Source organism: Camelus bactrianus, unplaced genomic scaffold (genome assembly GCF_048773025.1).
Source record: "Camelus bactrianus isolate YW-2024 breed Bactrian camel unplaced genomic scaffold, ASM4877302v1 HiC_scaffold_43, whole genome shotgun sequence".
NCBI lineage: Eukaryota > Metazoa > Chordata > Mammalia > Artiodactyla > Camelidae > Camelus > Camelus bactrianus.
The window spans coordinates 4,557,899-4,574,067 of record NW_027413959.1 but is presented as its reverse complement, the minus strand read 5'-3'; the positions used below and the strand labels follow the sequence as shown (position 1 = coordinate 4,574,067).

Sequence of the window (16,169 nt, the reverse complement as noted above, 5' to 3'; positions counted from 1 at the left end):
CACATTCCTTTAAATACCTTTACCCTAATTCTGTGTAGATTATTTGTTTCTGGAACTTCCATAAACGCTTGGTTGGCTTTTTCATATTTAATTCAGCTAAACCTTAATTACTATTTTTGTAGTGTCAGTATGTGTTCAGCCAATTTGGCTGTTAGGTTTGTTGCATTTATTGCATTTTTATTTTTCAGTTTATTGTTATGAAAGTAATTTCTGCAGACATTACATGAAAGATTGAGGAAAATGTAGGAAGAATGCTTCCCCAAGATCACTATAGTGATTTGTGGGTAATATGTCTGGAGAAGTCAGTTCGTTGAATTCCAGTGAAGATAAATTTCTCAGTAATAGTCTCGTTATTACCATTTACTGTCAGATCCAATTCTGACTGTACACTTTAGAGTTCTGGAGTATTTGCTTATTACAGGACACTGTCCTAGTTCCTAAAGGTTACACACAGATGGCTAAAACACAGTCATCACCCAAAGAACTGCAGTCTCTTGAAGGAGACAGATAATGTAAATTAAAACTTCTAATGCAGGTAGAATTGTGTTTTACAAAAGAGGTACAGTAAGAGTGGCAAAGGATTGTGGGAAATTAGGGAATTATTTGTAACTGATGGATCAGAGGTACTTTCATGGAAGATGTGACTAAGACTGGAATGATGAATAGGAATTTGAGAGGCAGAAGCAAGGGAAGTGTCCTGTAGGCTGAGGGGAATATGATCGTGAAAGCGCCTGGCTGGTCCCCTCGGAGCAGGAGATGACCCAGTGATACAGAAGTGGGAGGTGAGAAGGTGTAGCGGACTGTTTCCTGTGTTTACTTAGGGTCAGAGGTTGGCTGACATTCTGCTTTTAAAAAAATAGGCGTCTTTGATGGCTTTTGTGAGTGAGACTGATGTGTTTGGCTTTGTGTTGAAGAGAGCTCTAGTATTGGTATAAAAGGGAATGAGGAAGGCAAGATTTGGACAGTGTAACGAAGGGGCGGCTGCTGGAGTGCAGTCGAGGTGTGGAAGGGCCCCCGGGGTGAAAGGAGTGGGCGTATGAGAACACGGTGGTAGAAGTAACAGCATGAACAGTTTGTCTGAACATGCGGGTGAGGGGCAGACAGGAAGGCGACAAAGATGGCAGAGATTTATAAACTGGCTGACTTAAAGTGTTAACCTGTTAATATGTTATGTGTGCTTCTGTTTTTTCTTAGTAGGAAAGTATTATTCTACTTTATTAATCTTTTCAGAGATGAATTGAGGATTTTTTAAAACTTCTGTCTCTCGTTTCTTTCTACGACATTCTTTTCTGTACTACTTTTCTTTGTTTTATCATAGCTTAGTTGGTATTTCTTGTTTACTCACTAGATACTCTCAGCTTATGAATTTTTATTGAGGTTCCACAAGCTAGTGTGTAGTGGTGTCATTGTCATTTTGTTCTAAATATTTTGTGTATAGTTACACTTGTCAGTTTCTGGTGTATACTATTATTGTTTACATGTTCATGTTACCTTCTGTGTCATGGATACACATAATTCAGGTGCATAACAACCTATAAAAAAGTGGAAAAAAATGGTGACCTTGGTTCATTTAGTGTCCCAAATGGGCCACTCCAAGACTGGAAAGTCAGATGTTTGCACATGATACTGTAAAGTAGCGTACTACTAGGGTTTGAATTCATTGTTTATTATCAAGCTTTTTTTTTCCCAACTTACCAGGATCTTGAGACTCCAGGAACAGGATTTGTGAAGGTTTATCTTTTATTTCCTAGATTACCCGGAAGTATCATTTTCTTGAAGTCACTGCCTTTCTATTAGAAAAGAAAGGAGATGTTCATGGTGCCTTCTTAACCAGGAGGCCACCCATGCCCAGCTCCTGCTGTGCCTAGAAGACCTGTCAGGAAGGACGCCAGGAGGGGACTGCAGAACAGTGACCGACCTTGGGTCACTGCTGGGCCCAGGCAACAAGAAGCAACGAGTCCCTGTGGGCAGGAGGCCAGCATGTGCACGGACAGCAGAGCAGAGGTGCTGGCACCAGGAGGCCGGGTGGACACTGGGGTGCAGACTTCAGTCTCCCTTCTCCACCTGCTGGCCTAGCTCTGCATGGGGCGATGGCCAGCCAGGGGCTTTAGGAAGGATGGGGAAACTGAAATTAGAGGCAGAAGGAACTTCCCAGGGTTCACATGGGGGCGAGTCCAGGGTGGGCGGTCCTGGCTTCCTGAGGCCAGGACAGCTCTGCTGCATCCCCGCTCACCCGGGCCAGGAGGGCCCCCCCTCCCGGTGTGAGCGGTTGGCACACGGCCAGCACCCTCTCCTTGAGCAGGGCAGGTCACCCCAGGGTCACGAGATTGGGGTCAGTCTGTGAGTTCAGGGGTGGGTACTCCCGCCTCCTCACTGTGACCCTGTCTGAGCCTCAGTTTCTTCACCTTGAAATGGAGGGAGGGTAACAGTGCCGGCCTGGCCAAGGCAGGAGGCAGAGGTGGGTCCAGGCTTTAGCTCCAGGAGAGTCTGGAGGGGTTAAGGGAGGAAGGGAGCTTCCTGGCAGGAGTGCAGGTGGGAGACTGAAGGGGCACCTGAGGGGCCATGTGACAGGCAGCAGGGTGGGTGGGGCAGAGAGGAGGCAGTTGGATGTCAAAGTCACAGCCAGAGACTGAGGTCTGACCCCACCCTCATCCTCCAAAGAATAGATCACTCTTGATGTGAGGAGGCAGAGGTGGGAGGGGTCTCTGCACTGACATGGGCTCAGGTTCAGAGAGTGGGGCTGCAGGGAGGCTGGGAGATGCCTGGAATGAACTTTCTTCTCTGCCCCACTGTCTTGCATCCCCTCTGGCTGGGTTTGTAGATCCTTCCCTGAAAGATGGGATTGGGGAGGGGTGAGTTCAGAGAGGCCACAGAGGCCCAGAATGGTAATGACCCCCATGGCCACCATGGGGCTTGCAGTCCCAGAGCCCGTGGGGCCATGCCAGTCTGTCTGTCCAGATGGGCACAGCTGAGGCTACTGTTGCCTGTGGCCCTGGCCGGGGCTGCCCACTGTTCCCACCCAGGCCTAGGTGGGAGAGGGCGTACCGGGCCCCTGACTTCCTGTCACCCTTTGAAATGTGAGGGCTTGGCTTCTCTGTTTCATTCAACAGGAAGTGGTCAGAGTAGTTGAAATCCCTTTTCTCTCCCAGTCTGCACATTTAGGTTCCAACCTAGTCTTTGTCCCTGAAAGATCAGCATGTAACCGTAGGTCTGAGTGGAGCACTGTTTTTTTTTAACATTTTTTTATTGAGTTATAGTCAGTTTACAATGTGTCAATTTCCAGTGTAGAGCACAATTTTTCACTACACATGAACATACATATTCATTGTCACATTCTTTTTTGTTCTGAGCTACCATAATATCTTGTATATATTTCCCTGTGCTATATAGTATATTCTTGTTTATCTATTCTGCATATGCCTGTCAGTATCTGCAAATTTTGAACTACTAGTCTGTCCCTTCCCACACCCCACCCCTTGGCAACCACAAGTTTGTATTCTATGTCTATGAGTCTGTTACTGTTTTGTATTTATATGTGTATATATATATATATATTTTTTTTTAAGACTCCACATATGAGTGATTTTATATGGTATTTTTCTTTCTCTTTCTGGCTTACTTCCCCAGGAGAGAGAGGGCTAGACGAGGAGAGGCAGGCCCAGGAGAGGGCAGGCCATGTGAGGGGAGGCCAGGGAGATAGTGGGCAGGACCAGGAGAGGGAAGGACCAGAAGAGGGCAGGCCCAGGGGTGGGCAAACCCGAGGGCAGACCCAGGTGAGGGCAGGCCCAGGTGAGGGCAGGTACAGGAGAGGGCAGGACAGGTGAGGGCCGGCCCAGGAGAAGTCCTATTAGACTTCCAAGAGATGACGTTGAGAGGCAATGGGTATTTGAGTCTGGAATACAGGAGGGAGGTCTAGATTGGAAATAGCAGTTTGGAAGTTGTCAACTTCTAGAGAATACATAAAGCCCTAAGGCTGATGGGGGCAGCAGCAGAAAGTAGTAGAGGCCAGAAGACAGCCTCAGGGGTGCTGTGTGCCAGCATTCAGGGGCTGGGACTGAGAAGACCGGCCAGGGCCGTGGGAGGAAACCAGAGCAGCCTGAGGCCTGGGAAGCCCCGTGAGGAAAGGGCTTGAGGAAGTCGGGGAGAGCAGCGGTGGGAAGTGTGGCTGCCGGGCCGTGCAAGGAGAGGACAGAGTTCCCCGTGGAGTCAGCAACTGGTGGGTGGTGGGTGACCCTGTCATGAGCAGTTGCAGTCAGTGGACATGCTTGCTTGGATGGAAAATGAGAGGAATCAGAGGAAGCGAATGGGAACAGCTCCTTTGCAGGGGCAGGAGGCGTGTGTGCCGGAGAGCAGAGAGATGGGGCCACAGCTGGAGGGTGAACGCATCTTTTTTTTTTAAGATGAGGGAAATAACAGTGTATGCTAATAGAAAAGATAGGTTAAAAGGGTAAATTAGTAACACCACATTCACTTAGGTCAGGGGAGTTGCAGGTGAGGGCAGGTATGGGCACAGAAATGCCCCTGAGAGAGTCAGCTTCAAAACACTTGCCAGGTCCAGTCCCCTCAAGACCAGCTCCCAGGAGTGTCAGCCACTTAGGAACTCTACCGCCCCCTGCAGTTTTGATCCTGGCAGGGCCAGAAACCATAATTAGCCAGCTGAGGGAGGAAGGATGGAGTTAGGCAGGAAGAAGAGGCCTGCCCTGCCTTCCACTCCTCCTGCCAGTGGTCAGCCAGCAGCATGGCCTTGCTGAGTAACTGATGTGGTGTTTTCATAGTTATGTGGTTAAAAAGTTCTCAAATGTTATACCAAGCTCCCAAATAAGCCTTGGATTGATTCAAGATTTAATTGGTGGAAATAAAAGCAAAAAATAAAATAAAGAGAAGAAAGCGTGTAAACATAAGGCTGAGCCACAGAGCAGGGTCAGCAGGCGTGCGGAAACATGTTTTCATTTCATCGAGAGTGTGTGTTGGTTTCTCAAGTTTGTACTTAATGATACATATTGCCACAATCTCTGAAACCATGAAAACAGCTTTCTGCTGTTTGCATCTGCTAAGTTCCCTGGAGACTGGCTGGGGCCCAGAGGGATGGGGAAAGGAATAAACTGAGGGATAAGGAGATAGAGATTTTTGGTGGGGAGCTCTCTGGGGGACTAGGCCTTCAGCATCCTTTGGTTCCACCCCACTCTAACCACAGTTGCATACAAACATGACTTTCTCAGGGGCAAGCCTCACTTTTGGAAATGTCCCAAAACACTCAGCCACCTAGCACCAACATTTGAAAGGAATCCAAAATGGCCCACAAGCAATTGGAGAGATTTGAAATGCATTAGGCTCCCACGTGTGAACCGGGCCTCTGGGCCTCTGTGCGCACTCACAGGGACACTGGCTCTGGAGGGACAGTTGAGGGACAGTTGAGGGTCAGTGCTGTTGCTAGGCTACGACTGTTCCGGATGAAACATTCCGAGCCGCTGAGCTTCGCAGCCAAGGTGTGGAAGCGAGACCTCTGTGGCTCTTCTGTAGCGCCAGCGCTGAGATCGGGAGGTGGCAAGAGGCCAGGAGGGAAGTGAGCGGTGTCGGAAGGCGATAAGCCAAATGAAGAAGAGACTCGCTAAGTTTGTGAGCTGGGTGGGCTTCAGCGCCCGTCAGAGAGAGCGCAGGGATCTTGAGCACCCCGTGCCTAGGTATCCCATCCGTAAGCACGAACTAAAGAAGTTCCACAAAGCCGCATATCTTGGCGATCTGGACACAGTGGAGGTGTTGCTGTTACGTAAGAAGAATTTCGTGCACAGCAGAGACAGGAACAACAGGTAACAGCGGCGGGGCAGGGCGGGGTGGGCCTGGGAGGAGCTGCCAAATAAGGTTGTAAGACATGAATTTTAAATTGCCTTCCCATGTCAGAGATGTTGAAGTGTGAGACAATGAGCATGTTAGAATCATTGAAGTACAGTGTTCTCTCGCATCCTTGCAGCAGCAAAGTAGATATACTGTCATTTTACTGAATTGAAATGTTGTCTTTGTAAAATAGTAATGGTAACAATTATAATATTACCTAAAAATTATTGAGCTGTTATTTTGTGCAAGGAACTGCCAGACATTTTGCATAGCTTTTCATTTAAGCATCACAGTGGGGTCCTGTAAGATAACTACTACTTCATGCCCATTTTGTTGATGAGGAAATTGAGGCACAGACAGGCTAATTGAGAGCTAATAAGTGACAGTGTTAAAGTAGAAGTCAGACCCAAGCTGAGCTGAATCTCAACGGCATGCCCTTTCTATTCAAACAGGTAGTTCTTCCATTAATGTGGTGAGTACTAAGAGCTAATAAATACTGTTCTTTCCCCATAGAAAGAACTAAGATAAGAAGACTAAATGTTAGTTTTAAAGGGGTAGGAATAGCATGCTGTTGAATGTTTACAATTACGTGAGTAACTGTATCTTTGAACTAGTATGCTCTAATTTCCTAAACAGTCCTCTTACATTCACAGGACTGCCCTACACTTAGCCTGCACCAGCGGCCAGTCACCAGTGGTGACTCTCCTTATAGGGTGGCGTTGTGATCTGAATGCTCGTGACAAGGAAGGCAAGACAGCTCTCATCAAGGTGTGTAGCAGCCAACAGTGTCCACGTGAGATGGATTTGATTTAATTACTTAGAATAAAAATGAATTTACCTGTTTTAAATATAATGAACTGCTGGGACTTGAGGAATGTTAACTTGGAATGCCTGGCACTTACAGTCTGTTTCTTGCTGCGATACCAACAGGCTGTACAATGCCGGAAAGAAGCGTGTGTCAGTATCCTGCTGGAACAGGGTGCTGACCCAAATCTTGCGGACGACTTTCAAAACACTGCTCTGCATTACGCCGTCTTGGCTGGAAATACATCAGTTGCAGCAGAGCTGCTCCACTATGATGCAAATATCGAGGCGATAAACGAGGTATAGCTCAACTGACTTTATTTACAAGATATTTGAAATACAGGGTCTTTTCTAGCTATAGGTGTTTTATTTATAGTAATATGTTTACTGAATACAATACATCAGGCCCTGTTATCATGGAAACAACTCCAAAGCCAAGGCCAGAGGCTAGAGGTAGTGCCCACAGAAAGGGCAGAGCTCTGTCTCCCAGCCACACTTGTACCCCAGAAGGAACAACTTCCCATTAGGAAGTGCCTGGGAGTGGGTGGTAGGCTCAGAGCCTACAGAAGATGAAGGCTTGCGGGGAGTGAAGTGATGGCAGGGGCTGGGTGCCTGCCTGGGGATGGGTGGGAGGAGGAAGGAACCCAGTACCCAGCAGGGGGAGCTGGGTGACTGCACCTGGGCAGGGGAGGCAGCAAGCCACAGGCCCTGAGCACCCCAGGATCCCAGGTTCTCGAATCTGGGCAAGTGAGGTCAGGTCCTGTTTGACAGCCAAGGGGCATTCGCTTGTGCTGGTGGCCACGTGGCCCTCCACGTACACCTTCACCTTGGGGTCTTCCACGCTCAGCCTGGTGCAGCTCCCCTGCGGGGCTGTGGCTGTAGGTGGGGAGCAAGTGATGGCGCAGCTGGTCCTCCTGCTTTTTCTCCTGGCTCTCCCCTGAAGATTTTGATTGAATAAATGTACTCAGGTCTAGACGCAGGTATTTAGAAATACTTCCCTGAGATTCTGATACAAGCCTTGGTTAAGGACTATTGAATGGATTCGTGTAATGCATGTAAATTCACAGACCTCAAAAATAAGACATCTCTGGAAGAGCGGGGGTTTGATAGATGCTACTGCTTTCAGTGCTCTGCTTTCCAGCCATGTTAGCCTGACTTTTACCCGTCTCTTCCTCTGTGACTGAGGAGTTTATTGGCAATATTACTGGCAGTATCTATTGCCTGGAAGAATAGCTCCTTTTCCTTTCTAACCACTGATCATTCAGTGGCACTCAGTCTTAGAAACTTGCTTGTGGTGAGTGATTCAATAAGTAGAGTCGGACCCTTTAAAGATTTTGCACCTTTTGTTCCCATCCAGGTCATTAGGTCAACAGGGTTTTTCTGATCGCAATAATAGGAAATCATGAGCCTTCTTTTGGTTAAAGCTGTGTAACGGACTCTTGCAATATATCTGTTAGATTCACTGAGCTCTAGCATAATCAAGATGACAGTTTTTTTTTTAAATTAAAGTCTAATTGATTTACAGTGTTGTGATAGTTTCTGGTGTACAGCAAAGTGATTCAGTTATATTTATATATTCTTATTCAGTTATATATATCCTTATTCAGTTATATATACATTCTTAGTTATATATATATTCTTACTCAGTTATGTATATTCTCATTCAGTTATATATATAGTTACTCAGTTATATGTATTATTCAGTTATATATACATTCTTAGATACACACACACACACACACACACACACACACACACACACATATTCTTTTCCATTATGGTTTATTACAGGATATTGAGTATAGTTCCCTCTAGTATATACAGTAGGACTTTGTTGTTCATGTATTTTATATGTAGTAATTTGTATCTGCTAGTCCAAAACTGCTAATTTATTCCTCTTCCACCCCCTTTCCCCTTCGGTAACCATCAGTTTGTTTTCTATGTCTGTGAGTCTATTTCTGTTTTGTAAATAAGTTCATTTGTATCGCATTTTTAGAATCCACACGTTAAGTGATATCCTATGGGATTTCTCTTTCACTTTCTGACTTACCTCACTCAGTATGTTAATCTCTAGGTCCTTCCATGTTGCTGCAAATGGCATTATTTCATTCTTTTTTATGGCTGAGTTATATTGCATTATATATAAGTATACCATGCAAGATGGCAGTTTTAAACATCAAGACCCATGACATTAGTAACAAATTGGAATTGTTCTAATAATTTAGTTTCGGCCATCTCATGAACTAATTATCCATTTGATTAACAATTGGGGAGAATTAGATACAGGTAGATTGTAGTTTTAGTAGGCATTGGGAAAATTCTTGAAGCAGTTATTATGAGCCTTTTTAAAGTGTATTTATCTTACAATATATTCTTTTAATTGAGGTATAGTTGATGTACTATATTATATGTTACAGGTATACAGTTGAGTGTTTCACAAATTTTTAAGGGTTATGCTCCACTTACGGTTATTATAAACTATTGGCTCTATTCCCCATGTTGTGCAGTACATCCTTGTACCTTATTTTATGCCTGATTGTTTATACCTCTTAATCCTTAATCCTAATTATCCATTTGATTAACAATCAGAGAGAATTAGATACAGATAGATTGTAGTTTTAGTAGGCATTGGAAACATTTTTGAAGTGGGTATTATGAGTCTTAATCACAATTTTTATTACATGTTGGGGCCCAGTGTTTTTGTGTGTAAGACGTATGATTCTAAAGAAAGGCAAGGTTTTACATACAAATAGTTGATTTATACCCAACTGTTTGGGAAACACAGCAAACATAAAAACACAAGTGGGCTATAGACTAAACATGGCCCTGGATATGTTCAGTTTGTCTCCACACATTGAGTCAACATTTAAAATTTAGGAGACTTGTGCAGAAATCTACACTTCAGAACTTCTCCTAAAGAATCAAATCTGGTCCCCCTTGAGCCCAGGCCTGTGTGGTCTGCAGAGGTGGCCCCTTCTCGGTGGGGGGTGTGTTCTCCAGTTTGCTGTCCTCACTTGTGACCTTCACTTACTCGGGCCACGTATGTTGCCTCTGTAAGCATTTGAATTTACAATTCCTGTTGTATATTTTGATAAATATTTCAAGATTTTAAAGATAGTCTATATTAATTTATAGTCTACTTCATATTTTATAATAATCCCTGAGTGGGATGGAATTTTTCAAATTAGAATTTATAAGTTGGTTTAAGAAAAACTTTTTCTTTACATGCAAGTAGTCATATTCCCATTGGAATGTCTGCAAGCTTTATGAGATCAGTCGTAGTTGTAATTGGATAGGTTATGCATGTTGCAGACAGTATGGTATCTTTCTCCTCAGCGTGGCTCCTTAGAAATGTAGTTGATTCGGCAGCTAAATGGTTCTCTCTCTGGAGCAGTGTTTAGAGTGTCGGTAGTAGTAGTTGAGCAGTAAGGTAACTAGAGAATGCCTGACACACGCTGCAATAGAAGCGAAGGTTCTTGGAACCAGCAAATGTCTGAAGTGGGTTTCAGAGAGTGACTTCACAGGGAAACTTTGGATGAGGTCAAGGAGGAACCTTTTAAAGAGAAGGAGCACAGAGCGGCAAGGAAGAAGGGGCTACTTTTTATTTACTTTATAGTGTATGTTTAAGTTCAAAGATTTAAGTTTTTAAGTTCAGTTTTGAAATTTATATGTAATTTTGTACATTGTCAACTGTTTTTACTATTTTACAGTATAACATGACACCATTTTTACTCACCGTCAGGAAAAACAAAGAAGAAATGGTCAAATTTTTGATGGAGAACGGGGCAAATGTACATGCAGTTGACAAGCTGCAAAGGTAGAATAGTTTGTTCTCTCTCTCTCTCTCTCTCTCTTTTTGTTTAATCTTAATGTTGTTCTAGAATAGTAACAGCCAATCAGAAAGATTAACTTAATAAGAAGAGGATTAAGTTAGAATCAACACATCATCAGTTAGGTAGAAAAGCAATTATTCTGCCTGGTGTCACAAAGAACAGTATGCAGCAGGATTCATCTTCCTTTATGATAGTGACTGATGTAATTTGCAACCTGATTTTTTTGGTCATACGGTCTTAAAATAGTTCAGGGGTTTCATTTTAGTTTTATTAGTATGGACTCTAGTTTTTATTTACCTTATGAGACAGTGTTGAATTTCTTCATTCTTTTATAATTTGTTTTAACCGCTTGGTATATATTTTTTTCTGAAAAGATGCATATTAAACAAAGAGGAGTTTGTTTTGCTTTTTGGATGACTCTGCTTTAAATTACTTTCTTTGAAGGATACTGATGTTATTAGGTTATCACTGAGTGAGTATCACTAAGAGAGTAACTATGACCAGATACTGTGGGCTCGTCAGTTTTTATCCTTTTTCATTTCTAGTACAGTTTGATGTTTTTATTTTTAATTGGTAACGGTAGAAGGAAGAAAAATAGCTTTAATTATTGAATAAACATTCCCTTTAAAGAAGACAAGTCTTAGGTGGATGATAAAGAGGAAAGAGCTGGGCTTTAGAGTCAGACGAGGTTGAATTCCCAGCTCTCCTGCTGGCCAGGTGTGTTACCTGGGGGACATGACTTATCACCAACCAGTATGTTTCCTGTCACGTAAAGGAGGGTCGTAGTACATCCTTCAAGGGGGGTTGTGCCTAAGACAGACCATGCGTAGACTGTTCAGGTTAGTGCCAGGCACATGCTTCTCAGCGTGATTAACTGCAGCCGTGACTATTTTTATTGCCTTTTTTATTCATATTACTGTTTTCAGCCTGCAAACAGCTTCTCCTTACCTGACCTCTAGCTGATTTTAAAGTATTGTATTTCAGACGAGGGAAGAAATGGGGAATCCTTTATTTAAATCTTTACCTACTTCAGATAAGTGACCTCAGCATCCTTCTCCATCAGAGAACTTTAAATTAGCAACTTCTACTATGTGCTACCCAAGTAGGACAGGAGGCTTCTTTTTTGTCCCTCTGTTTTGGCCTTGGAGGTAATTTGCAAAGATGAGCACTCAAGCATGTAAATGGTCAGTTCTCCAGGGGTGGGCAGGATATTAACTTGGTAAAATAGATCAAATTAACTGTTTAAGTTAAGCTAACTAAGTTCCTAAGGGTGAAGTTGTCTCTTTTATTTTAGATCAGCACTCATACTTGCTGTGTATCATGACTCACCGGACATAGTCAAGCTGCTTCTTGAGAAACGTGTTAATGCCGATTTGCTAGATTCACACGGACGGACTGCTGAAGAATATGCTTATTGTAATGGTTTTGAACAGTAAGTGTTTACATTAAAGTGCCAGTTCTCTCTAAACTGAGGTTGAAAATGACCTGTTACTTGTTACGTGACAGGTGAGAGTTCCTAGTTGGGAGCAGGCACTTTGGGGATGGCAGTGAGACCCTCCACATCATCAGCTGGAAACCAGCAAAAGGCCAGACTAGTGAGATGGAGCAGTGGGCACAGGGTTCTTTATCTCAGGGTTTGTAAGGTGTTTATCCTTAGGGTCCTGCTGTTCTCCATTTCATTCCAGTGTAACCCCAATGCATGGGGTACAAATAATGTCACATATCTGATTTTTCTAACTAGTTGTTTGGGTCTTAAAATGTTTAGTAGAGCAGAAAATCCTGTATTTTCCTTTGGGGACTTTCTTCTGTAATCTTGCTGTTGAATTTTCCAAGAACCTAAGGGATTGCCTAAGATCACAGTGACAGTCCTCTCCCACAAGGCATTGGGGCAGGGCGAGGGCGTTCTAATCGTTCTCTTGTTTCCCTTGATTCTGTTGCTGCAGCATTGGTACTAAAACTGGTTTTAACAGGATCTCTTCGGCAGCTGGGTCTGGGGTCTGGATGTTGCTCTCTAAAGACCTTTAATAAAATTTTAAAAGAAGAAAAGGAAAAAGAAACTGGTCCTGCAGTCGGGTCATGATTGACCTCTGCTCCCGGGATGCCTGTGCTGATCCAGTTTCCGCGGTCTTCGTGGCGATGGACACGTAAACTTAAGAGTGACAGCTTGTTTAGTTCTCATACATATGCTTGTATGAGGTCATATATTTATAAATAAGTTTAACTTCAAGTTATATAGTAGCTGAGGTGCCCTGAATTATAAACCACGAAGAACAGCTAGTCACCGTAATTTGTAACATTTTCTGAAAACTGCCACATTTAGATGTTACACCTATGAAAAAAACACACATTGGGTTTTATTTGGGATTCTCAAATAGTTCCAGCATTAAAGTTCAAGAACAAATTATTCCATTCTTCCACTGTTTCTCTGAGCATCTGGGGGATACATTATCTCATTAAATCTTCATAATACTCTTACAAGTATTAATAACTAACTGCCTGACAGTAAGATCCCAGTTTTATAAAGGGAGACTTTGAGCTGAAGAGAAGCACCTTGTCCAGGAACAAACAGCTGTTGGTTATAGAGCTGGGACTTCTGAGTTCGAGATACTTTCCGTATGTCACGGTCGCTCTAGTTAACTTTTACTGAGCTGTACTGCACTCAGTTCATGACTACTTCACCTTACTTTTTTTCCTTTTTAAGTATACATCCTAAATTTAAAAGTGTAGATTGTACAAATTTGAAATATATGGGACAATTGAAGTTTTGATATTACCTCTGATATTGTCTGAAATAATCTAAGAACTTAATATATTTGGTAATTGTTTTTCATATTAGCATTCAAGTACTAATATTTATTTATCACTTTATACATAGCCTTTACCAACTGATTGTCGACTACAGAGCCGGAAAGATACCGAATACTTCCCCTCAAAATAGCGACCTAGGACAGAGTTCTGGTAATAAGTTACTGTTGTTGGGCCCACCGTAGATACGGAAGTAAGATTGAGGAAATTTTGATAATGAAAGGGCAGTGATGAAAGCCAGTGTGTAAATTTCATGTATGTTTTTATTTTTTTAATTAACTTTTTCTTAATGGTCTAGTATTCAGAAGTATTTAAGAAGTTAATTGTGGGTAATTTAAAATCTGAGACAATATTGTCTTAAAAGAAATTCATTTGTTTAATCATGGCCCCTTAAATCCCATATTATATCTTTGTGTAGATATGAAAAACAGGTTTTTTTTACTTTGTTGTACATTTCCTGTAACATTATAACAAGTTGGCCTTGTTACAGAACTGGATCTTTAATTTTTACAGCAAATGGATTACATTGGGTAAATGAATGCTAGTTATTGCATAGTGATTAGTCTCACTAAAAAGTGATTGTCTTTAAAACTGGGAGCTCGGCAATACCTTCCTGGTGCTGTAAACAAATGGCCAACAATTAGAACTGCACAGCTGGGCCAGTGTGCAGCATACTAATAAGAGATTGTTTTTTAAAGGTACCTAGTGATAGGGCAGAAGTCAGGAAAGCAGTGCCTTGTTGAGAAGCACTGGTTACTTTTCACATCATTACACGAACAAGGGTTCTCTCACCAATTTCATTCCTCAGAAGTGCAATGAGATATGCTGCCTTCATGAGAGTCAGATGTTTTCTTCTTTTTTGGGGATACTTGTCATGAAACTATATTTTGTTAGAACAAGGTTTTCTATTGCCATTAGTTGAAGGATTGTCATAATAAGTATTCAAATAGCACAACTCAGGACTCAACAAATTGTAATAAAAGCACAGAAGTGCTTCACATAAAAAAAAAAAGACTGTTGCCTAGGTGTGACCCCTCGCGTGCTGTTCAGTCTGAACTGTATGAGGGCACCTTTAACTTGGTAGACCTTGATCAAGCAAAGAACTTCTGTTGTAGGAAATACAAAGATGGAAAAGACAGAGTTTTGGTCTTCAAGGTGCTCATAACACAACAGAGTTGCCCCTGGTTAATGTGTTTTTTTTTAACAGGACTTTCAAAGAAAACATTCTTATCTGTTAATTCATCCACTTAACAGATGACTATCAAGTGTGTTTTAGGTAGTAAGCACCACTCTGACGTTACAGAATGCAAACAGGTCAAAAGCACAGTTCCTGGCCTCCGGGAGCTTGTTACTGTCATCACCATTTTTATGATTGGCTTTACTTTATTCTGTGCTTACTGTGTCCCAGAGCCCACGAGGACTTTGTAACTGTCTTTATGTAATTTTTATTGGTATTTAACATGTGCCAAATACTTCAAGTCCATGGTGAGGAAAGAAGTTTTTTAAAAGTGTGTAGGATGTCAGGTAAGCCATGCAGAGCGAGTAGAAGTTTGCCAGGGAAGGAGGCAGAAGGGCCGTGTTTGGTGGGTGGAACATCTTTGAAGATTACATTTGGCAGAAAGGACAGCGGTGCAAAGGCTAAGATGTGCCAGTGAACTTTGCGGGATCTATGAGTTTCATTTTGTTGGTGCAGAAAGGATGCTGTAGGAATGATTGGGAACGAGGTGACTACCTAGCTCAGGTATGCTTCTGAAAGCCTTTCTAGTAGTATAGAAAGGAGGAGGTCTGCTGTAGACCTTGGGAAATTTGTCAGAATGCTTTTAGCTGCAAATAATAATAGGAGCCCTAAGTAACAGTGGCTACAGCAACAGGAGTCAGGATTGTTTAGAAGGTTCGGTGATGAAATCAGGATCCCAGATGCTGTCCCTCCTTCAGCTGTGAGGCTGCTGGTGTTTGATGTCACCTTTCCTGGTCTGCTGATTAGCAGCAGCTCCAAGCATCATCTTCTCACATGACAATATCTGCAGGCGAGGAGGGCTGCTTCTCTCTGCATGTTTTTTGTAACTAGGAAGGAAACAGACGCTTCCGTAGACTTCCCCTAGCATCTTATTGGCTGGGCTACATCACATGCTCATTCCTAAAGTAGCCACTGGGAAAGGAAATGCAGTTACTGTGATGACCGTAAAACAATCATTTCTCTTTCTGCAGCTAAGGAGAGTTTACCTTCTTCTCATCCTGGGGCAGAAAATATCCAAGAAAAGTTGCAATTGTCCAGCAAGGACAACGAAGAAGAAGTGTTTGTCGAGTTGGGAACCAGCAATGGCAGCTGCATGGATTCAGTGAAGAATGTTGAGCAGAAGAGTAAGAAGATTCGATTTGAGTCTTAGGGTTTCCTGTTATGACATAAAGCAGGGATGCACAAGCTTTTTCTGTAAAGGGCCAGAGAGTCAATATTTTAGGCCATGTGATGTCTGTCACATCCACTCATGTCTGCCATTGCAGTGTGAAAGCAGCCCTAGACCGTATGTGAGCGAAAAGGGATGACCGTGCCCAGATAACACGAGGCTGACAAAGCCAAATGGTGGGGTGGTTTTGTCCCGTGGGTGTCGTCCAGAAATACCACGCTATGTAAGCTTGACACTGTCAGTTTATGATACTGATTCTACTAATGATTATCATTCTTTTGTGAGTCTCATAAAGCTTGGTTGGGATTTTGGTCCTTGAAAACAGCAGTTCACTTTAAAATACCAAATTTGGATAAACACCCTCTTTTTTTTGATAAATATAAAGGAGGGGAAGTGGTTTTTATGCATTAATTACCTACCAGGAGTATACCAGTATTCACTCAAGTGTGTAGTCTCCAGGTGTGGTCCCAATGGAATGCTTTTTAACAAA

General features: G+C 42.8%; 2 protein-coding genes across 14 annotated transcripts in view; both read left to right on the top strand.

Annotated features, from left to right (window-relative positions):
- The window catches only part of LOC105064463 (uncharacterized), a 56,821-nt gene extending 44,888 nt beyond the window's left edge, over positions 1-11,933 (top strand). For 6 of the 7 annotated variants that reach the window (XM_074360273.1, XM_074360276.1, XM_074360272.1 and 3 more), the window contains 5 exons: positions 3,628-5,807; positions 6,486-6,600; positions 6,763-6,936; positions 10,347-10,453; positions 11,764-11,933. In XM_074360273.1, coding sequence (XP_074216374.1) covers positions 5,593-5,807; positions 6,486-6,600; positions 6,763-6,936; positions 10,347-10,453; positions 11,764-11,905 — 753 coding nt within the window. In that variant the 5' untranslated portion in view covers positions 3,628-5,592 and the 3' untranslated portion in view covers positions 11,906-11,933. Of the gene's footprint in view, positions 1-1,751; positions 2,005-3,627; positions 5,808-6,485; positions 6,601-6,762; positions 6,937-10,346; positions 10,454-11,763 lie in introns of all 7 variants that reach the window. The other variant, XM_074360275.1, reaches the window with a different exon arrangement.
- Positions 11,934-12,411: 478 nt separating this feature from the next.
- LOC141576894 (coiled-coil domain-containing protein 144A-like) overlaps positions 12,412-16,169 on the top strand; it is a 49,481-nt gene continuing 45,723 nt past the window's right edge. The window contains exons 1-2 of one of the 7 annotated variants that reach the window (XM_074360264.1): positions 12,412-13,427; positions 15,483-15,635. In XM_074360264.1, coding sequence (XP_074216365.1) covers positions 15,605-15,635 — 31 coding nt within the window. In that variant the 5' untranslated portion in view covers positions 12,412-13,427; positions 15,483-15,604. The remainder of the gene's footprint in view (positions 13,428-15,482; positions 15,636-16,169) is intronic. The other 6 variants (XM_074360265.1, XM_074360263.1, XM_074360261.1 and 3 more) reach the window with 6 other exon arrangements.